General features: G+C 38.5%; 1 protein-coding gene across 3 annotated transcripts; it reads right to left on the reverse strand.

Annotated features, from left to right (window-relative positions):
• Positions 1 to 420: 420 nt before the first annotated feature.
• ngfa (nerve growth factor a (beta polypeptide)) lies at positions 421 to 21,056 on the reverse strand. 3 transcript variants are annotated; one of them, XM_025005698.2, is made up of 3 exons: positions 20,966 to 21,056; positions 1,982 to 2,143; positions 421 to 1,638 (listed from the first exon to the last, which is right to left on the reverse strand). In XM_025005698.2, exons 2-3 carry the CDS (start codon positions 2,004 to 2,006, stop codon positions 794 to 796), a joined length of 870 nt encoding a protein of 289 aa, XP_024861466.1. In that variant the 5' UTR covers positions 2,007 to 2,143; positions 20,966 to 21,056; the 3' UTR covers positions 421 to 793. The 3 variants fall into 3 exon arrangements, with proteins under 3 accessions (XP_024861466.1, XP_017270482.1, XP_017270481.1); XM_017414993.3 differs by having other exon boundaries at positions 2,036 to 2,143; positions 20,843 to 21,038; XM_017414992.3 differs by having other exon boundaries at positions 20,843 to 21,038.
• Positions 21,057 to 23,403: the final 2,347 nt, after the last annotated feature.

Consider the following 23,403-nt stretch of genomic DNA (forward strand, 5'->3'; position numbering starts at 1 on the left):
ATTGGAGTTACTTTAAGACAGCAGCGATTCACTTTGGGTTTGGTCCCACATTGATTAGCTGTTAGCTCATCCCTCAGGTCAAAACTAAACTATTTCTCCAAACTGAGGTCATTTAAAGAGCTGATAAGATATTAATCACTCATAACCTTTCCTCAAAAACCCAGATCAAAAGATCTGGACTATCCCTTTGAAGGTGCCACTTGATGAAAAGCAGGTACAATGAGAAAACTGATCTAAGTACAGACTTTAAATGAACCAAAACTGTAAGCATGCAGTCTTTTAACACAACCTAATGAGATGAAAAGGCAACTCCGCTTTGGGGAGATTTACCAAGAGAAGTTAGTCACTCCAATGAGAACAAGAATCCAATATCTTTAAGTCAAAATAAGACCTGCACGTTAAACGGACACAACAAGCCAAGCAAATAATGAAATGTTTAATAAATAACATGAACAACACAACAACAATGACATCACATTAAAAGCTTGAATTCATTTTGTATATACACACATACTGTAAATACTTTCATATTTGACTGTATAAACCATAAATATGACATACAGTCCTTATAACTTAAAACAACCAGGACTTCTCTGACTGAGGTAGGGTCAGGGGGCTGAGGGGTTTAATAAAAAGTGTGTGTTGATTGAATGCTGTGACCAGCGGGAGTGTGTGATTTGAGGAGGAGAAAAGGACTACAGTATTGGCTTGGCAAGAAAGCTGCAGTGGCTGTTTGGTAGAAATGCGTGTGTGCTTTCATAGTCCAGTGGTCAAAGGTTGTCATCCTCCTCAGTCAGCCCAGTTTGATCCCCAGAGACTTCTTGCTGAGAACACACACGCACGCTGCATTAATGCGGATAAAACGCCAGGCTGTCCGTTCCTTGAAGACGGTCAGGGCACTTACAAATATGTGTGTGTTGGTGCAGTAGGAGTTCCATTTGCGGCTGTCGATGCCACGACAACCCGAGTTGCCTGACTTGGAACCCTGTTTTCCACCTCGTCCCCCGAAGCCCCTGTGTGTGGGGGATCGGCAGGTGGTCTCGTAGAAGAACTGTTTCTTTACCACGTTGTTGATTGTGACATTGGGGAGCACTGTCACCTCGTTTCCAGCTATGTCTGTGGCTCGTGTCAGGTTTCCCACCCAGGTATTTATGCTTTCACATACCGAGAACTCTCCTCGAGGCATGGTGTGTGATCCTGCTCTGCGCCTCACCCTCACACCCCTGACACCTTCAATGTCATAGCCCTCATCTTCCAGGGCATCGTGTGATGGGGGCACCTCACTGAAGACAACACGGGGCGAGGGCCGGTAACGTCTCTTAGAGAAGAGCTTGGGGTCCACCACTGAGCTGGAAGGGTCAGGGGAGGAACCCGCTGTGGAGCGACTGATGACAAGGCTCCTGTTCTGTGCGTTTGAAGCTGCCCGATGTGGCCTCTTGGTCCTTTGAAGCGTGGTCCTGTGGTTCTGCTGCAAAGTGTGGTCCTGAGAGAGGTGGTCCCTGGCTGCTGTCTCCTGCTGTCCTGCTCCTTGATTGGCTGTCCCGGCGCTCCGGGCTAATCCACCTCCCATGTTCAGAACAGCCTGGGCACCGATCAGGAAGAGCAGGACCAGTGCTGACGACCTCATGGGCACACGTCCTGAGCCAAGGACAGGAAAACCATTTCAGTGTCTACATTAAAATCTTAAATAGCTGCTCTGAGAATTCTTTCAAAGAGCAGGGCCTCTCAGACAAAATAGACATTTACCATGAATGGACATTTATTTGATGTAGGTAGCTCTGGCATTTCATCTTAAAAGCTATAGTTAATTGAAAGACCACTTTAATTTAAGAATAACTAGTTGCAGCTCTATAATTATCCAGGAAGAAGTTGTAATGTAAATTTATTAGAAGCACATTTAAGAGGTGTTTTTGACGGGTTATTGCTGTAGAGTCACAAATGTTTTGTCTGTTCTACCACCACAGGAACATTTCAGTCGTACCTTTGTTAGGTGTGTCTTGTTTCATGTGTTGCTGTCGTAGGTGTTCATAGGTACCTTTGGAATGAGTCTGGTTGAAGTGGGAGCCCTTGTGGACTCTAGAGCCAGACTCCAACGAAGGCCGGGCCCATCATGGTTGCCATTTGGACCCTCTGAATCACAGGTCTGCAACTCAAACACAGAGAAACTAAGCACTCGCAGACATTTCACTTAATAAAAAAGGAAGTTAAAAAGTTGGCCAAATGTATGTAATATAAAGGTAATCTAAATTACAAATCTCTAACTCCATGTTCGTGAAGAATGGAGAACTCTTTGAAAAAATATACTTGTCATCTTAAAGTGATGGTTTAGAGCTTCTGAAATGGGGGTATGTGGAATGGTTATGAATGCTATGTAATGTGTTATCTGCTGAATGCCCACAGTTTGGAGAAAATGAGTTCAGCTCTGACTGTACTGAAGAGGTAACAGGTAGTCTGAATAGGACCAAGGCCAAAGTGGATTGCTGCTGTCTTAAAACAACCTTAATCTAAAAAAATCCCAGTGGTTCACATGAACTCTATTTTACAAACCTTCACACTGCCATTAGTCTCACATCACATGGGTATTTTAGTATGATATTCCTGCTGAAAGTACCCCAGGTTACTACAGCTTGCTGCTGTTCTTTGCACTTACAAATAACCATAGAATTTTTAAAGTAGCCATTAGCTCATCAGTGCAGTCAAAATTTAACTCTATTTCTACAAAGGTTGTTCAAAGAGCTTCCTACAATGGACGAGACATTATTGTTCATGGCATTTTCTACAGAACTCCACTTTCAAAGATCTGAATTATTCCCAGGCAGATTCAACCTAAGAGAGTAGAAAACTAAAACAATCATACGTTTTCCGTAAAAAATATGAAAGAACATACCCTAATTGTCTTCTTTATAGACTCATATTAGACTGTGTGAGGGTACGTGCACAGTCTATCTTCACAGACATATACAATTTATCATTTTTTAGCGTAAACTAATGCAAAGTACATTCACATCAATACCATGTTTAATTCTTAGAACTCCAACGTGCCAAACATTGTTATGTGAGGAATTTCACACCTCATTAGATGCTATGTCCTATATTTATTGTAAAGCACTCAATCATGAAATGGTGACAGAGGATGGGAACACATGCGTTCAAATCTAGCCATACCTGCAGCGACTATACAAACACACACAACATGCATGTGCATGTAGGAATGCATGAGGGGCTGCTTTGAGGAATAGTTAGCATGCTTAGATATCATGGTGTGTGTGAACACACAGTATGGTATCTCATGCAAACACTCAGTAGGTCACTGAGGTGAGTTGAAACTGACCTGTCAGGACTTCTGACATTTCTACAATGTTTTGTGAAATTCATCTTGCTGATACTGTGTTGGAATACCACAAAGTTTGTGAATGCTGTAAATATTTAGGTACCTCTGCATGTTTAATTTTATCACCAAGGTTGCTGCCTTCTGCTCGGATATAGAAAAGCTTAGGAAGCATTTGGTGATTAATGGTAATCTTAGCAAAACTATTTCATGTAATCTCCTGGAGCACTGAAATCTTGAAGGAAAGTAATAATCTTGTGCTGTATTCTTCTCAGTGCAGCTGCCAGTAACCCACAGGTGTCAGTGTTGCCTGCTGTTCCTTGTATTCAGCAAGCAAAGACACAGTCAAGCAGGTGAAACATATCAAAATGTCACTGGAATATTAACTATGCTGCAAGGGAGAGTTTTAGCCTTTTGAATCCTTGCTCAGGTATTTTCCCACAGGCTAAGAATGTTCAAGGCCTGGAGTTTTTTCTTAGAACCACTGGAGTTGTACAAGGCAGTTATGTGAAGTAACTAAAGAGATCTGTCTCAAAATGTCTTTGTTTATCTCAGTTTAGCTTCAAAGAATCACAACTGTATTTCATTGCTCTTTCCCACTTTATTTCTGAATGAAAACATCTTGTTCCATTCATTAGAATTACAACTAATTGCTAAGACTGGTATTTTACATGAGAAAAATTTTAAAAATGCAAGACTCAAGTATGAAAGAAAAACCTTTTGCATTGGTGTAATTTTGTCTTTAGGTATACAAATACTTGTTCAAATCCTGCCACAAGGTCAGTTTGTATGCTGTCTGCGCAACAATCAAACGATCTTGGGCAATGGAAACTATTGTTCTGACAAACTTAATATTTTTTTGCCTTCAGTAAACACAATCAAACACACTCAGCTTCACATATACACATTAGGAGGTGGTCCAAACATACAGTGAGTTGACTGATCCAGGCTGACGGGCAGCTCGCTATTTCCATGGTTCAGGTTGAGCCTAGAGGATCCTAATGTTAAAAATATGTGGCTTGTGTTTAATACCGGAGGAGCCAGCGTAAACACTGCATCCCAGGAGTGCAGGGGTCAGAGAGGTTTAGAGAACACCTCTGAGTTATAGGATTACTTCAGCACTTGCTCCACCGTATGTCTGTGTGTCCCTCTGACCCTCACACACAAATACTGTACACAGAATAACAAACACAAGCACACACACAGCAATTCAAACACAAGCTATTCATGCTTTTGCAAAAAAGCCAGCTACATTTTTCTGCAGGAATTGTACACAGGCTGCACTGGAAAGTTAAATCCATCTGCCATACGCACTGTACAAATAGGACTTCTTTTCTATAATCTCTTCTGTGTACTGTTGGGACTCTAAAGAGTCGAGTACGAGACCATCCATCTTTCAGCTGTCGTTTGGTCAAAACTCAGCCATGCTGCAGAACAATGTCCCCCAAGCACAGCAGCAAATCTACAACAGAATGGCTAAAAAAACAAAAAACAAAAAAAGAGAATGCAACGAGACAGTCTGTCCAGATTTTAAACCAATCAAAATGCTGCTGTGGGACCTTCAAAGAGTTTTCCATAGATTAATGTTAACAAATCTCAATGAACTGGGGCAACACGAAATGAAACATTTTTCCCCAAAATCATTTTACAGACTAATAAAGTTACACAAAGCATAATGGTTTCTTGTGTTTCTTGCCTAGAACGGTTCTATAAACCAGAGGTGCATGTAGAAATAGTAAAATGGTTATTTAGACACTTAGTGTTACCATCATGCTTTTGTTTAATAGGTCTGAATGCTTCAACCAATGATACCAAAACCTGGGTTGTGGGTTTCTGCTACTGTTATTTTGTGGGTCATAAGATGAAACATTTGGAAAGCAGTTCTACCAGCTACTGGATTTTAGGGTGTAGACATATTTCCACACACTGTTTCTGTGTTTTAACACACATACATGAAGTAATTTGTCACGTAATCTAGTTAAATGTAAGTCATGTTTGCTTAATTTGAGCTCTGCTGAGACGATTTACTTAAATCAAATGATTACTTTATTTGCTTCACTTTTTTTTTTCAAAGAATACTGTCAGACTGGTTTCAATTAAGAAAAATACTTTCATGGGGTTGTGAGAAGCTTCTTTCAAAGGAACCTCTTTCCTCTTTGGTATCCAGGCTGAAAAAATAGAAACACAAACACAAATCAGAGATGCCCTAAAGAATAAGGAAGCAGGAGATTCTTGTGGGGCCAAGTCATGACAGAGGAATTCTGAAATCATCACAACAACAGAAACGACAAACACAGTATGATTCATGCTCTCAGACAGCCAACACACTTTATTAATGCACAGTGGTGTAAACAAAGAGGTTGTTAAATAATTTTTTTATGAATCATACATCGTACAGGAGCCTATGTGGATGATCTCTATGAGAACAGACTCTACAAAACTGCCTCAGGGGGGTTATTGCAAATGGAGGAGGTTCCTTTTCCCATAATGTAATGGCCTGCCAGCCGGTGAGTCAAAACCAATTTAGGTTGACTCATTCATCACTTTCAAATGCCATAAAGGCACGAGCATTACATGGCACTATCTGGATCGGCAACATTTTATTTGACTGGGTACAACAACCTTTTCTGCCCAAAGATGATGAAAGCTGAGTGGAAAGACTTTCCACAGCTGCGAGGTTGTGACCAAGGAAAACCAATCACACAGCAGCACAAGAGGAAAACACTTCAGATGAAGACATATTACATAGCTAAAGGCGTTGGAGCTCAGCCATACTGTCACTGGTACTAGTGTTTGCCTGTAGCATGTTTTTATTTGGCCAAGCAATCAACAAAATGATCTACTGTTTTGACTCTGTTTCCACTTTTGGTTGAAGAGCTGTGAAAGAAACGCAGGTGGCTCAGACCATTAAAGGAGAGCATCGCCTTCCATCAGTAGGCGGTTAGTTTACAGTAAGCAAGGACTTCCTCCTATCTGTGTAATACGTTAGTCATTAGTTACAAGTCCCCGCTAAAAGATGTGCAGGAGCGCCGTGTCAACGGTTCCCTCAAACAAACACGCACTTCTCTCACAGTGATGACAACCGTACCAGATTATGAGGGGGTGAGAAGGAGAGACTGACAGCAGCAGAGCTGGGGAGAGGAGGGGAAGAACGAGAAGATGGAGCGAGAGTGATGCAGAGGAACACAGAGAAAGGTAAACAGTTTCCCCCTGTCTCTCGTCAGCTCAGTGTAGTGCATTTCCTCCTGCTGTCAACCACTGGAAATAATTTTCAAGCCGGATGACCGCCAGGTCAACTTGCTCTTTTTCTCGTAAGTGAATCTGACTTTTGGAGAACGCTTCATTTTAAATTAAAATCCAAAGTTAAAATTCACAGTTGATCATTTATACTTCCACCTCTGAAAGCCTTCTCGTTGCTCCAAAGATAACTGCACAGCTTCCAATTCTCATTTTTGAAGCGTTTCATTCACAAATGCAATGAAAGCATCTGAGAAAAGAAAATCTGCTTGTCACAATTTAGATGATATGCCATGTGAAACTAATACAAAAGCCAAGATACTGTCGTGAATCAAGTCTTTGTCACGTAAAATGATATCATGCAACATTTCTTATGAGCACAATGATAATGAATATGACAGACTGTCAAAGAAATGTTGATGGAATGAGTTAGGCACAGATCAGAGAGAAAAACTCATCCCACTTAAAATGCAGCTGTAATTTATTAACTCAATAAAATGGTAACCAAATTACAGGTTGAAAAATCAAAACAAGCAAAACCTAATAATAAAAAAATATAGTTTGTGGGTTTTTTAAAAAGACAAAATTATGCTGGGTTTCCTTGCCAATAATCAAAATGTAAGGCAAAGCTGAAATGACTTTAACTTGCATTTTTTGTATGATAATCAGAAAGAGACTACTTTGTTTTCAAAATAAACTCCTGTATCGTCTAGACAACAACAACATATTATTTTACCTCTCAAATATCCCTTTTCCTCAGTGAGCATTTTTCTTAGGAGTGCATGGTTTTAGTGGCAAGCAACTGTTTTTGATACAGTGGCATCTTCGTTTTGTAAATTATGATTTGATTCAGACTGAATACCATCTGATCTAGAAGTTTTTATTTTGTGGACATTCCTCAAACTCAAAGGTTTCTGTTCAGAAGAGCACAGCCCGATGAACAGCTAAGATACTGTGCTGAAGCTTGAAACTCCCAGGCCTCTGGTTAAGGCCCTGAGCTTGAAGAGAAAAGTGCAACCGCCTACAATGAGCTGCGTAATTTATATATTGAGGCAAATACATGCAATGCAAGACAAAGTCCTACAAGTACTCGACTTGTAGGTGTAGATGGACGGGTGACTGTGCGAACCACTGCACCACCATGCAACCCTCGTTGGACATTACAGCTCAGAGTTTGCATGTTCTCTAGTTTCCAGTGACATGGATGTTAACTGCATTGTGATTCCCAACTCACTGCCCACAGCGGGAGCATGTCTGGCTGCTAGGTTCCAGCTTCTCACCACCCCCTTCCATTATGCAAATTAATATCTGCAAAAGTGTATTTTTTTTTCAATGACTTCAATATAAAACCCTGCAACAGCTTTTAATTAGAGCCTGTTCACCTGTCCTGGTGCTTCTTGAGAACAATGCCTATTTTTCCAAGGTTTAGATAAACTTATACATTCAAATTGAGAGAGAAGGTGAGATTTTTCATTGGTTCTATTTGTCAGAAACATCTCACTGAGTGTCTCCTGTTTTGGCACGAAACTTATGGACATTTAAAACAAACATGCAAAACAGGCACTTCGATTTTACGCAACCGATAATGAGCTTATGACATTGCAACAGCTTTTCATCTTTCTCCTATTATTTCCTATTGTGTAAAAACACAAATGTTTTTTTCTGTTAACCATGCCTTTAATATCAATAGACATCTGTTGTGAGAACCAAAGGGCCAACTGTAAATCGGAAATACTTGAAACTTTAATTGCACAGCCCTGGCCTCAGGACACAAGACGAATGACACAAACAGCATCAACCTGACAGGCCCTCAACCTGCAACAAAACACTTCAATTACAAGTGGAATGACGAAAAAATACAAGATATACACAACTAAACCTTTACAGTCCAGTGTGATGTGAAGTCAGCTGCTACAATAAACAAATAATAAAAGATATCAGTTTTAGACATCAACTTGTATCAACTGGGTACACCAATGAACCATACTTGCAGTTAACAACACACAGGCAAAAAATCAAACTTTTAAAGGTATTTTTTTATTGAATATCAAGACAATAACATTTCACTCAAACTCTGCTGGCAGCTGAACTCCGGAAGGCAGGTGCGCATATTTCCCGAACAATTCCTAACACAGTTGCCAATACACTTCCGAAAACACATGAAAGCCTTAGGCAACCATTTCAAACTAACTTACTTGTAATAAAGCCATAAAACAGACAATAGGAGATGAGACACTGATTAGCAGGTTTCCAAAGGCATGCACTGAATATATATGTACATCGCCAGTTTACACAGATGTTTCTTATCATCAGCTGTGATATTTTAAATAAAATATGACTGTCAGGGACATTGTGAGAGGATCAGAGCAGCCAGGGTGTGGAAAATAAAAGGAAGGAATTGAACAAAAAAGCAGTATCTTTCACTCTTTCAAGCTTTTCTCAGTTTCTGTTTCTTTCTGTCTGTCTCTCATTTGTCCATCTTCCTATTTTTTCGCTGCTGGAATCTGACCTACTGTTCACAGTCATGAGCCAGAGGTTACTTCCTGAGTGCATAGCTGTTGCTGTGTCTAACAGCGAACAGATTTTAGAATGAGTGCTTGAGTGCAGGTGGAGAGCGGTGGGTTGGATCTTTATTGTCTTGTCTCTAAGGAAAATTGCAAAACTTTTTGATATAATTCCAGTGACCCCGTTAATAAAAAACAAAATCCCATTCTGCAGCTCGATCTCCACTATGAAGCTTAACCAAGGCTGCATTTCTTTAGTTTTGAGAGTTTAGGGCCAAAAGGCCCCTTAAAAAGCACAATTTGCCTGTAGCTGTAGCTGTAAAGTGACACACTGTGCCTTAAAGCTTCAATAATATTCAGACTTGTATCCGCATGCACGTTTACACTCCACTCCCATTAATGCAAGCACCCTCAGTGTCAAGAGCGTACAAGAATGCAAATGCAGGTACTTTCATCCAAATATATCACAGTTATGCATTTTATCTGAATGAACATATGTGCACATGGATTCTTTCCCGAGTCGACAATAATGGTGTTTTTCCATTACACAATACAGTGCAGGTCTCCATAGTACAGGTGATGCCCGCTGTATTTTCTACTATAAACAGTATGCCCTGTACATTGTCGAGATCAGCTCTATCATTGCGGCATGTGTGAAGCTACAATGTCTCAACACGCACAGATTTTAGGTCTGTATTTATCCACATCAAAATATTGTAACGTAAAGTGTAATTCAAAGTAACTTAATAAAAGAGGAGAAGTGGCAAGTTTGCAACAAATGTTTAGTACAAAAATAATTGGAAAATGTGTTGTTAGTAATCAAGTAGTTGTTAGTAATTGTGTGTTTGTCATACACACAAAATAAATCAGCGTTCATGCACACTATCTGTAATTTGTGCGACAACTTTATAAGGCAAATAAGTGTGTCAAACTGAAACAACGACGCTGTCGTTGATTTCCACAGGTCAAACTACAGTATGAAATTTATAATAAACTCCCCTCTAATGAAGCAAGGCTCAAAGTCTTGATATCCAAAATCCTGAAACAGATTCAGGAATCACAAGCCTTAGCACAGAGTGTATGTCTCTGGCCTATTTTTAAATTTTTTTTTTAAATTTGCTTTGGCACTTCAATTTCATTCAGCAAAAATGCTAAAGATTATTTCTCAACAAAACTACTCCAGAGCTGTGTGTTTATAGAAGGGCCACCTTGAGGTAAAGTGGCGATGTGACGAGAAAAAAGCTTTTCCACTATTGTTCCACGTTGCCTTACAGTAAATTGATCAAAGATTCATTTAAAAAAAAAGACTGAATCCCCATTGTTTGAAGGAAAGAAATCATAATAAACACAATATATAACTGACTTATTTTAACCATGTTCCATTGTGGTATTTATGAAGGCACTCCAAAATAAACAAGACATTTAGCTGACTTTCATTTCAGATGTTATTGCATTTGAATAAAGTGAAACAATGTAACAAATGTTTACAAAGAATTCCTTCTAAATGCGGTTTGCAGAACTACATTTATTGCCTACCGCAGCGATAGGTGGGTGAACACACAGCATGTAGTTGTGTGTTCTTCTTACTCATAAACTAGTGGATGTATTTTAATGAAACCATCAGAACATAATAATTGGATGTATATCTAAAATGAACTTTTAAAGTTAATCCAATTAAACAACAATGGGAATACCTCTGTCCATTTTACAGATAGTGAACTAAAATGTGGTGTGTGCTGTTATAGACAACCGTAGACATTTTGACACTAAGTAAAGGCCACCTCTCCCTTATTGTCCTCCTTTATGTCCTTCCTACAGTATAACTGGGCCTGGTCCCAGTAAACCCACCCTCTCCCTGCAGTGGACCTGTGGAGGTGGGAGGCCAGTCCTCCAAGGCCTTGAAGGCAGGATGAACAAAATGATTAACATGTTTTCCAGACCCCTAGTTTTTTATGACCTTGACATTTAACAATCTTCTCATGACAAGTGCTTAATCTTTCAGCATAGCCATGGCAATAACTCCCCCCTTCCTGGTGAGAATCTAAAATCCCACAGCAGTGAAGAGAAAGGAGGTCCAGATGCAAGAATGCCTGTCTGGCCACGGACAGGCATTAAGACAGAAGGATGAAGAAAAAGAAAAAAAAAAAATCACACAGACATTAATGGATGGGGCGAGGCAGCAAGTTATGTGGGGATACAGATGGATCTGAGACAATGAACTGTACAAAAAAAAAAGTTCCTTGTGACAGAAAGAAGCAAAAAATCCAACATGGTTTTACAGTGACGGAGTTGGAAACAAGGAAGAGTTCAAGGACAGGGTTAGAAAAAGGAAGGAGACCACGGGGAGTTACAAAGCAGTTATGGGCAGAGGACATGTGGAGTTTCTGCACTAAGTTTCTTATCTCAATAGCTTTAACAGAAAACCTGTTTTCTTAGTTATACTTGTTTCAACTGACAGAAAACCAACAGTCTCAGATTTTTAGTAGATTCTTTTATTTGTTTACTCCTAGGGCATTTACCAGAGTGCAACTTGTAAACCCCTACAATCTGAAGGAAATATTAATCCAGATGGAGAAAGTCAGCAAGTATTGTTGTGACTGAAGCCATTAGCAGAGTTTCTAAACGTCAGTTGCTTCTCTGATATAGATCACTGACTAATGTGTGAGTCACTCAGCTCATCAGCCGCAGTTTGACTTGACTCATTTTACAATGTATCTGCAGAACAAACATGTCTCACTGCTTCTGCCATTGACTCAACATGGCATATAGATATCCCACACAGTCACATACTTTGACTGTGTGGTATGGTAAACAAAGCAGAGGCGCCGTCCTGTACGCCAGTCGCCAAGGTAAATTTGCATGAGGTCAAACGTCGGAGTGAGTAGACAGACATGAATGCTCATACGCCCATAATTTTCCATTGTGTCCTACTTGGACTGCACTCTTGTCTGATGCCACAAGCATGGGTGTGGGCCTGTTGACAAAAAATAGGATATAAGGATAAGCAAGCACAGTGTTGCTTTAATGTTCCTCCTTGAATTCAGAATTCCTTGATCTAAACTTTAAATTTGGATTGAACAAGATAAATTTGGTTTTGTCCTGGTGGTATGGAACAAAAGGTTTATCAACACATCTTATGCAGCATCAACCTCAGGACACTGAAGAAAACATGGAAAGTGTATGATTCTTTTTATGAATGTGTCAATTAATAGGCTAGTTACCAGAACTGGACAATTTAAAGCTTGACTGGTCACCAGATGATCAGACATTTAAATATACTTCTTGTTCCATATTTTATGGATGAATCATTGCCATAGGACTACTTCACACCAGTAATAGCAAGCATGAAGAAATTTTCACTGCGAGACAAATACTCAAAGTTAGCTATCTACTGTATCCGTATAGTGACTTGAAAAGGAAGTCATATGAAGCACAAAAGTTTAGACTTCTTAAAGTAAACTGGATTTTCTACAGAGGTCTGTTTTAAGGTCGTATCTCAGTGGGCTGCGACTATTTCGTGAATGGCATTTGCGAGGAAGTTTCTAGAATATCTAACAACGTTTGTAGCGTTTTTCACTTTCCTTGCATGAGTTGCAGAGACACATAATCCTGCTGCTTAGGTTTTGAAGATATTCAAAAAATTTGTGCGACAAAGTTCCTCTCAAATAAGTCACCAAGTTGACATGGGTGTCTTCATCTCATCGGAATTTTGTCATAGACATCTTCAGTTCTTCTCAAGAATGCTAGAGCTGTATTCTTACATGTGCAAGTTTGGAGTCACCAATTAGTCTCCACCAGTTGCAGCCCAGTGATGTACTTTCATGAACTACTCAAGCTTTTATTTCCCTTTATAGCAGGTTTGGCATTTTCCTTGAAAAAAAAACAAACTTATCAGAATGTTTCTTGCTAAAAAATAATAAAACAATAGAATGATCAACAAGTTTGAGTCAGGTTGGTTTAAAATGTAGTTACTTAGTAAATTGCATCACAATTTTTTTTTGTAGAATTTAACAAGCATCCATTCAAGTGAAATATTGTCATTTCAGATCCTTATTTTTTAGAATTTTTCATTTTGCACAAAATAGATGCAGCTACAATAAGTTGTGCACAATAAGTTAAGCGGCAAAGAGCAAATTTAGTATAATTTGGTATAATTTGATTAAATGTTTTAGGTAACAAACAATATTTCTTATTGTTTGAAATCTAAATATATTAGTTGTTTTACAGAACTGTATGAGTCAGTCCTGGCACTGAGAGATAAACACTAACAATGTGCTGTGTTTAAAGTAAAACCCCAAAAAAATCCCAAAACAAAACCGAAAGAAGTGATGCAATTATCATTCTTGCTGTTTGTCAGTCTGCCGTCAAAAAGCACACTAAAGACTTGACCCCACCGTTTTCTATTGTGTGTGGTCTTCAAATCGCTCTGTCATCACTCTCTTTCTGCGCTTCTGGGTCTCTGAGCTCCTCCTCCTGCCCCCACCCACCCCACCCCCGGCTGATGTCAACCACCTGTCTGCGTGGGACCTCCCAGGCCCATCCTCTGTCTGTTACCAGCATGCCTTGTTAAGTGTGTGAGTAGAGTTATGATGAAAGAGATAAAGTGGCTTCCTTCCAGTGCAGCTCCATGTTTTTTTTTTTTTTGATCTGCAGCTTAGATAAATTAATATTTACTGTAGAAAAGCTGACTCCCAAATCCTTATTGACAGTATTAATCCCCAAGTTTTAACTCTAACAAAGCCAGATAAGACATAAAACACAAAATTTCGAGACAGCTGTAAACGAAAAAAAAACCTTGACTTTAAAGTCCTCCACGGTTCAGTAAATTCTGGGATCTTGTCTGGCTAACACAACTGTAAGCTGGCTTTAATGATTCTGTGCTTTCACAGATCTGCCCAGTCTAAAAAAAATTAAGTGGCTTTGGTTATATCCTTGGGGCTAAGGTGTGTGCATGTATTCAATACGTATCCAACACAAACACACGTATACATACTCGTACACATGCGTGACTCTCTCGTACACCTGAACAAACCACATCCCTCAAATGCTTGTGTGGTTTATGCCTCTGTTTCCTCTGCGTGCTCTCTTTGACAGCAAAGTGAGTAAACTTGACCTCCGTTAGATGGGAATTTGGAGCAGCAGGAATTTATGTGGCTCTTACAAACAAAGCCAAAAATGCCACTTTCATCTTAGCTGAGGTTTTTGAAATGATTTAGAATATACATATATTTTAAAATAGTGTACTTTAAGAAGTTCATGACAACAAGGCAGGGCTTCATGTCCAGGCAAGCGGGGATAAAGAGTAAGAATACTGAGAGCAAGACAGACTCATCGCAGCAGTCCAAATATACACACACACTTAAAGTGAAACAATTCAAAACAGCCGGTGTGCACTAAGTCAACAGATTAGGACCACAACACTGTTATTTTTGTTGTAAGAAAGGTCTCAGTAATTTGATGATTTATCAGCTACTGTGTTTGTGCAGCGTGCACATGCATGAAAAGACTGAGAGCCATAGCTGAAAGTCAGAAAGGCATTTAATACAGAATGAGGAGACATGTCTGCACACTTAGGATGTCACTTTTTGAAGTATGTACAGTCCACACATAAGCATGCATAGACATAAGAAAAGAAGCACGCAGACAAAGGCAGACACGGCTCTTTGATGCAGCACCTGTCAAACTCAAATCTTCAGCAGTCAAACACTGACTCACAATAACAATCCTGCCTTCAATTTTCAGTGTTTGCAAAAGTCCAAACAGAGTATTTTGAGTTTTGTACAGTATAAAAAAGGTTGGGGGAAAAAAGGGCCCTGATAGCAGACCTGCACGTGCACAACAATGAATCTGCCCCAATCCACAAAGTCTGAGATGTCAAACACAGTTTGCGGTGATTTTTTGTTGAATAGATTCCTTTCTAAACATTGCTAGATCTTGTGTGGGAAACCCTAACAAGCATTACAGTAGAAAGGTGACAACACATTTTCCATTTTCTACAGTCTGTGTCACTGTTCAGGATTCTTCATACAAAATTGAACTCATAAGGCTTTAGCTGTTCTTACATTACAAGCAACACGTTAAATAATGTAAAAAATATACAAAAAGAAAAGTGTGGTGCTAATATAAGAGAAAGAAAGGGTTGATGCTGATTATAGTTTCTATTTTCTGCTCTGCCCTGTGCTCTCTGCTCGTGTGTTTATGGTTCAAGATTCTGACCTACCATGACCGCCAGGTGCCTGTTCTCCTCCACAGGCACAGACGGGAAATCCCAGAAATAAACTCTGACCTTTTGTCTTTCCCACTGAATCCAGTCAGAGCCTTCACATGGTTTTTTCTCTCTTTCTTTTAACCAGATGTTCCTATCCCAAACTTTTCAGTGATCAAAGTCTTCTGTTTGCATTTTGAACCATGAATTATCTCCTCGCTCCTTCCAAATGGAAGCTTTTCTGTACATGTATTTGTTTTCGCCCACCAACAAAAAAAGAGATTATTTTGCTCAATTATATGTTTTGCTTGGAGAGAACCTCTTATGCATTCTAAGTATGGTTAGCCTGAAAAACATGCTTGAGAAAAAAAATGTGAACTGCCTTTAATTTAAAGTGTACAATAGTAGAAATTATGCAACTGAGTCACACATGGGGTATTGAGCAAAAAGTGATTTAATTTGAACCAAGAAGCAAGTAACAGCAAGAAACCCCAAGTAGGTGAAAAACCAAAGTTTGCTAGCCTGTTGCTGCTCCAATCTTAACTCCAACCTAACCTTGTCTTTATAAAATTAAATTTTGCTACAGTTGCTAAGGAGCAAAACAAGACGTAAGTAAAGGGAAGTCTTCGTGTATTGCCTTTGCAAGTGTGTAAAAATGCTCATCAGATGATCTGAACTGCAGATGAGGCCTTTGCATGAATCTTTAACATTTCTGCAGCTGAGTTGTGATGAACAAATACATCTTTTTTCTATTTGAGAAAAGCTTCAGTCTATTATTTTTTGAACTTTTTCATTCCTCCATTTAGTCATTGCAAGCTGATACTGTCCAAGATGCTGTAATCATCCACGGATATGTTAATTCAACTAAAATTAAACTTTCCAAAATGCAGTTTAACAAGTAAACATAAATTAAAGGATATCAAAGCCCGTTATATAAAACTGCTACAAATGACTCGAAAATGCATTATTTGTTAAACTGTGACTCATATTTCAATCATAACAGGTAGAAAAAAACAAGTGTCATTTTCAAACAATTTATTGTTTGTCTTTCTGTACAGATTTAAATAATTAATAATCATTTATGCCACATGTACGATCAAATTAACTCAGATCATAGGTCTTTACAAAACTCGTGGAGGTGTTTTTTTAAATTACTTAATTATTATTAATATTATTATTTTACAGCTTTGCCAATTTTAAGGAAATAAATATTCTATTTTCATTTTGATTTGTTTTCTACTCACTCATACATAATTAAACTTGTATTAAAGCATTTATGCTCCTGACATGCTGTAAATAATTGATTGAGTGTAAATATTACAGGTTAAACTTTTTTTTTAATTCTTAGCAGCTGCAGTCATGCCAAAAGTCTGCAATGAGGACTGCAGATCTGTGATTGTCGAAGTGAATGTTTTCATATTGTTTATTGTTTCACTTTTGTCACACCCATGTAAAATAAATTTCCTCATCTCCTCTTCTCAGATGTGTTTCTTAATGCAACATGTAATCCAGACTCTTGTATTTCTGGCTGATGTTATCATTGCATTGCGTAATAACGTAATGCAAAGAGCATTTTTTTACATATATGCAAAAGATTAAAACACCATCTTCAGTTATTCATGCCTAAATATGGTAGTAAGAATTTGGTTTGAGGATTATGCACAGCGTTCTACATTGAACAAAAAGAATGTCCTGCAGATTTTTTGTGCTTCTGTGCAAACACAGGTTAAGTCGTGACTCCTCACAGTTTTAGACTGGGCCCAGGTGTGCAGTCACAGCCTGTCCCCCCCTGCCCAGGTGTCCCACACAATACTGTGGAGTCTAGACAGCTCACATCACTCCATCTTTTATGTCTCTTAGGGGTGGATCCCTGCCATTCCTCTATAATCTGAGAAAGTCTAAATTTGCTGGGGTGGGGTTGTGCACGTGCTTGTCATTTCTCCGCACAGAAGAGCAGCAAAGAAAAAAACAACTGAATGTAACTTGAAAGAATAATGAATTCCTAATTAACATAAAACACACAGTTATTTTTCTGATGCACACACATATTGCGATGGCCCACTGTACCAGTAAGTTCTTTTGGATGTTTCCTTCTTCAGGGATTGCCACAGCAAGCAAACTCGCACAAACTATTTGGCAAATATTTTTCCAGAAGAGCTTCCTGCCACAATCTGACCTTGAACCTACAACCTCAGGATTAAAAGACTGTGGCACTGACCACCAAGCCACCACAGCTACTGTACTAAGAACTCTAAAAAAATGTATTTAAGCAAATCTTAGATTTTCAAATTATTCATCAGTTAAATCACTTTGATTGAATATGAGACTTTAAAATAGAATAATGAATGACAAAGGTGCCATGGATTCAATAGGATTGAAGTTAGGGTTACACAATATTAGGAAAACATGGAGTTAAAAAGTAATGTTGACTACTCTAATGGCAGTACCTGTTACGATGAATCCACATTTTTTCTACACTGTCATCATGACACTCACAAAATGTGCTTTAGTGTTTCGGACTCTTTCATCTAAATCAGCTGCAGCTGTTAAGGACGGTAGGGGTCCATCCGATTGCCAAGTACATTATTCTGTGATTTATTGCGGCTCCTTATGATATTGATGTCGCACACACTGAAATTATGATGATGATAAATTTCCAGTTCACCATTAAACAAACACAATAAGTGGATATGACTCTTACATATTTGTGGTTTAAATGCAGCAACTCATTTTCACTGATATGTTGTTTTTTCTTTACATCATTCATGAAGTAAAATAACTACTTCTAAAACACACTTTACCAACAGGGCAAGATCTATTCCCATTAGGGCCCAGTTCACACTAGTTTGTTTTCTGCTCACATGCAAATAGTAACTTTGGCTTAACAGAATATTGAACAAACATTTCCCGAAGTCAGGATTTATTAGAATTTTGTTTCCAGTGTATTGTGTGTTTTCAGGATACAAAAAAAAAAAAAAATCCTGTTTTAATTTACTGTATTCAGCACGACCTGAACACCAACTATGATGTTTTTACTGTTTTGTTTTTTTTTACACCTGTCAGTTTTTGCCCTGACCATGTTGGTATTACAGATAGAGAAATGAATTGCTGAAGAGAAACATTAAACAATGCCAAAAACACTGTGGTTTTAGGAGAATTATTAGCAAAGGTAAGACAATACTTCTGAGAATGAGTTTTGGTGTGTTATTCATGTGAATGTTGTCGTCGTTGTCCTGACATGTGTGTTTTAACCTTTGTTAAAATTCAAAAGATTTTTTTTTAACTGATGGTAAACAATAATATACAGTATTTTTGAACATTTTTAACCAAAATGTGTTTTTTTTCTTACTCAGTAAACGGAACAAAATAAAATAAATGTTACAATTTAAACCTGACAAAAACAATAATTCAAAACTGCAAAAGTTACTCCACACAAACATGCACGAAGCATGGAAGAGCTACAGTAAAATGAAGCAAAAAGATTGTTTTATCAGAGTGTATTTGGTAAATCAAACTATTTTATTAGTATGTTTAAAAAATGTTTCTATCAATATGTTTTAATTCATGGGTGTCATTCAGGCATGTTAAAGTTTCTTCCACATGAATACCCCAGGATTTTGTGCACCTTCCTAGAAAGTGTTATTCTCTTCTCTATATATATTTTTTTCTTTCACATATAGCACACACACAAATACACACATGCACACAATTCCACACACAAATACACTGGTGCTAACATAGGGAAAGCTGTAACTCAACTTCAAAGGGAAACCTGAGAGGGTCATGAATAATCACAGACATCATTGTCTGCAGGGGAAAACAGCACTGTCCATCTGCCCTCCATACACATAGGAACACTAGTTCATATGGCTAAAGCTGTTTTTAGCACGGCCAACTGGGTACAGTTCTCAGTTTAAAGGGTAAAACAAGTTGGACCATTTCCATTTTGTCCAAAGTTACAATATTTTCAATTTTTTGGGCACAAAGAAATTGAATGAATATGGGCAAACAGGCACTGATGCGACATCACAAACATCTCACAGACAACTAGCAACAAGTTAAGATAAAATGTTAACACAGATATAGTCAAGATAAAGCCAAGGGAAGAAGTTTGTAAGACTGCAGGATCTATTCTAAATCAGCAGAATCTCATAAAGATGCAGCCAAGATACTGCAAGTTGCTATTTTTCTTAATTTTACTACTAAAATAAAGACACAAGAAATCTGTTTGGTCATCAGCAAAGTACAAGACCAGTTAAGAAGTTCTACAGACACACTATATATTTAGTCAGATTGGTGGAACTTTGTCTTTCCACTTCTTTTGGAACGTCAGAGGGGTGATGAAAACCAGTCAGCTTCCATCTGGGATACACCAGCAGCCAAACTCATAAACAATTTCAAAAAATGTTGTTTAAACAGACCGAAGAACTTTTGTCTTTTACAGCTTTACTCCACTGGACCAAGCTCAAACTTTTGATCGTTCTTTTTCTTTTTTTAATTCAACACAAATGTGCAAAGCTACAGATGTCAATGCAAATATATATATATATATATATATATATATATATATATATATATATATATATATATATATATATATATATATATATATGGGCAAAACATAAGATGATTTGTGAGATTTGTTGTTGTTGGTGTTGCTTGGAGTTTTTTCAAACCATGTTCAAAATAACTACATTTTACATGTTTCTCAGAGTGAATTTAAATCAGATTAATACAGCAGGGAATCTGATTGTCATTCTCAGAGTTTTTGGTGTGTAACTTTGGTTCATGAGCCTAAATGTTTGTTTGCGATGACATTCTTCTCGTCAAATCCCGGGAGGAATTCCCTTGTAGGAGTGGCAGCCATAAGGACTGCATTTAGCACATGAGCTTGCTTGAGCACAAGCACACATTTACAAATATCAGTTTAAAAACAACAATCAAGAAAGTCACCCATACAAGACCCTGGCCCCACCCACGGATAACCTCACTAACTTCATGTTAGACACTGGAGCTCATCAGAATCTACAAGTCTTTTGAGGGTTGTGTAACATGAGTGGAGAGAAAGACAGAAAAAGAGGTGGTGAGAAGGGGGAGACAGGGAGACAAGGTAACCTGATGTCCCAGGAGTTTACTGAGCAGTAAACGAGTTTCCATTGAAGTTTGGAGACCCCCATTTTTTTCTAAGCTTCTCTTCTATTCTCACTTTTCCCCCTTTTGCTTTGACCTGCACTGTGCTCCCTCCCCTTCTGACTATACCAGGAAAATGATTGAGTTTGGCTGAAAAACTATGTCAGTACATGACATGACAAACATGACGCAATGTGATCTTGTAAAACTTCTTTTTTTAAATGGCACCTCTAGTTGTGTAGCCAGCTGGGATTTATTTTTCTCACCTCTAAAGAGGACTGACTGGCTGCTGCTGGGCTCAAAAGAAATTCCCAGGATCCACTTTAACTTAATGACAGGTAAGAAAGAAAAGGGCCCAGGTTTTAAGATAAACTCTAGTGTTTCTGTCTTCTGTTGACACACTCACTTTCACTTCAGTTTCATAAAAGCAAAACTCACCACCCTGTAATGCTCCTGCTCCTCTCTCCTCAGTGAGGTAAAACCTAAAAAAAAGAAGTCTCCTACAGTCCACCTCACTCTTTGCAAGGTAAAGTTATCCCAAACTTAAAATCCCGCTCCTACTTTTCAAAGCTGTGCATCCAGGTCTTGGGCCATCCACTTCTGTCTGTCTCCCTCCCACACTATGAGAAATGGATTGTTCTGCAAGTTTAGAGAGGAGTCCCAAAGCTCTTCCCTCCTCTTGCTGTCTTCAGGTCCTAGTGCCTACCTATTCCAAATGCTTTCATCATAATTAAAACTGCTGCTCATAATATATACCTTGCTGCCATGGTTGAGCAACAATATCATGCCGTCATACCAAATCCTGGGGTTTCCAAAATTGCGCTGGTATTACTTTGAGTACTATAATTAGAAACTCTACTGCAATGTTTTTTTTTTTTGTTTGCTTGGTTTGTTTTTTTTGATAATCTTTACTTTGTGAAGAGCAGTACATAAATGTTGAACTCATTTTATAGATACATTTGTGTGCCAAAAAATATACTTTCTGTACTTTTAGTGCGATTTCTGCTGTGATGCAGTTAAAATAAAATTCTACCCAAGCTACCAAGTCTACTACGCGTTTAGTATTGCACCCTTTCACAAGAGCGTAGTGTAGAAAGCTGAAGAGGAGAAGAAAGCAGCGCAATTTGAACCCAACATTAGGGAGTTTCTAACAATGAACAAAGCTGGTGAAGGCAGTGGGTCACTCATGGAAGAACGAGCAGAAGCAGAGATGACTGGTCATGGTGGAGCGCCTGAGATCTACAGAGGGCAGATTAGCCTCCGTGGTCGGAATCTAACAACATCTGTTTTTTTCTTTGTGTGAGCACACCTTTGAATCAGATCTTCAGCAGGAAAGTTTGCAGCCTGCTAATCCTCTACTCAGACATGATGCTGGCAAGGCCACTGCTTACAAAAAACAAACAACAACAACAAGAAAAACCCATTAGATGTGGCATATGAACTATTTTGTTGTATCCGATATTTACTGTATTTTATTATTGCTAAATCACTTTGTTTCATGATGTAAGAGCAATAAAAAACAGTTTATGTGAGTTCAGTCTTTAACCTAAAAAATAAAAGTTAAAAATCTATTAGAAGCCCTTAAAACGTTTTGAAATTACATGCAGTGTTCCTCAGTGATAAACAGACATTGATGCCATTTGCTGTGGTATAATTTGGTATCAAAAATAGGTTTCTTCCCAAACCTTACAGCTATCATCCATGACCTCTTTCTTTTGAGTATTTAATTTAATTAAATTATTTTTTGACTCTCTTTTTTTAAAAGTGGTGTTTTCACTGATCCACCTTATTCATGTGAGAAAAACTTTTAAAAACTTGTAAGAATTTGGCTGTGCGATGTGTCTGAATAAATCTAATTATCTGTGAACATGATCACCTATGGTAAAATAGTTAATAACCCTTTCCAGAAAACTACAACACTGTCAAATTTAAAAGGCATATTTTACACCATGTTGTTCGTTCACACACAAGAATAGACGTTTGATGGTCCGCTGCAGCCAGGAATTCATCTACGCTACTTGTCAATAGCAAATGCAAAGAAAAAAGGTAAAATAAATCAACCAAAAAAGTCAAACCTTACAACCATGATATCCCCTCTCTCTGATTGCCGTTCGCATTCAGTCTTCAGGCTCTGGTATCACAACAGTCCCTTTCTGACGTTTCCCAGTCTTTTTTGTTTATACATCCTCATTATTATTTGTTGGTTTTGCTTTCGCACAGTTTTTCTGGTTTTGCGCATTTCTCTCTTTCATGACTTCTCCCTGACCTGAACTGTATCAATGTCAAAGCCCCTGGCGCTGAGAACACATTCATACCGAGCGTGCTCTACAACAGACAGGGAAAAAAAAAAAGAAGAAAGGAAGGATTGTGTGACAGTGTCAGTGCTGTTTCCTGGGCAAACAAAACTTATGGAGTTTATTTTAAAAACTCTATTCCGTTTTGATGTTTGTGAGAAACTTTTATTGGTTTCAAATGGAGCTTGAACCAAATAAGAGGTGAAAATATGAGAAGCGTCCTTCTGTAAAAGAGTTTTAACCCCAAAGATTGCGTTCAACTGAAGCAAACAGTCCCTAAAGGGAAGAATTATTCTTTTTCATTCTTTACGTGTGACATCTCCCAGTATGTGTACGTGTGTTTTTCATATTTGTGTGCATGTGCAAGCTTGTGTCACTGTCAAAATTGCCTTGGTCCTTGTTATCAAGTCTGTGAAAGGGGAAACCCAGAGACAGCGAACTATGGCCCTGCACCCCACTTTGAGGTTGGTTAAGGGTGAGAAATGATTAGGAGGGGTGAGCACTTTGATTGAGAGGGTGGTCAGCAGGTCAAGAGTGCACAGATATCCTCATATTTTAGGCATTTCAACACTGGAGCTACTGCAGATGACTTGCATGCATCAGTATGAACTTGTTGCAGACTCAAACTGTCATACAACTAATTCAGTGTAATTTTTGATTCAATTCAGTGCAAGTTTATCAAAGTTGAATTTGTTTGTCTAATTT

This window comes from Kryptolebias marmoratus, linkage group LG8 (assembly GCF_001649575.2).
Source record: "Kryptolebias marmoratus isolate JLee-2015 linkage group LG8, ASM164957v2, whole genome shotgun sequence".
NCBI classification, from domain to species: domain Eukaryota; kingdom Metazoa; phylum Chordata; class Actinopteri; order Cyprinodontiformes; family Rivulidae; genus Kryptolebias; species Kryptolebias marmoratus.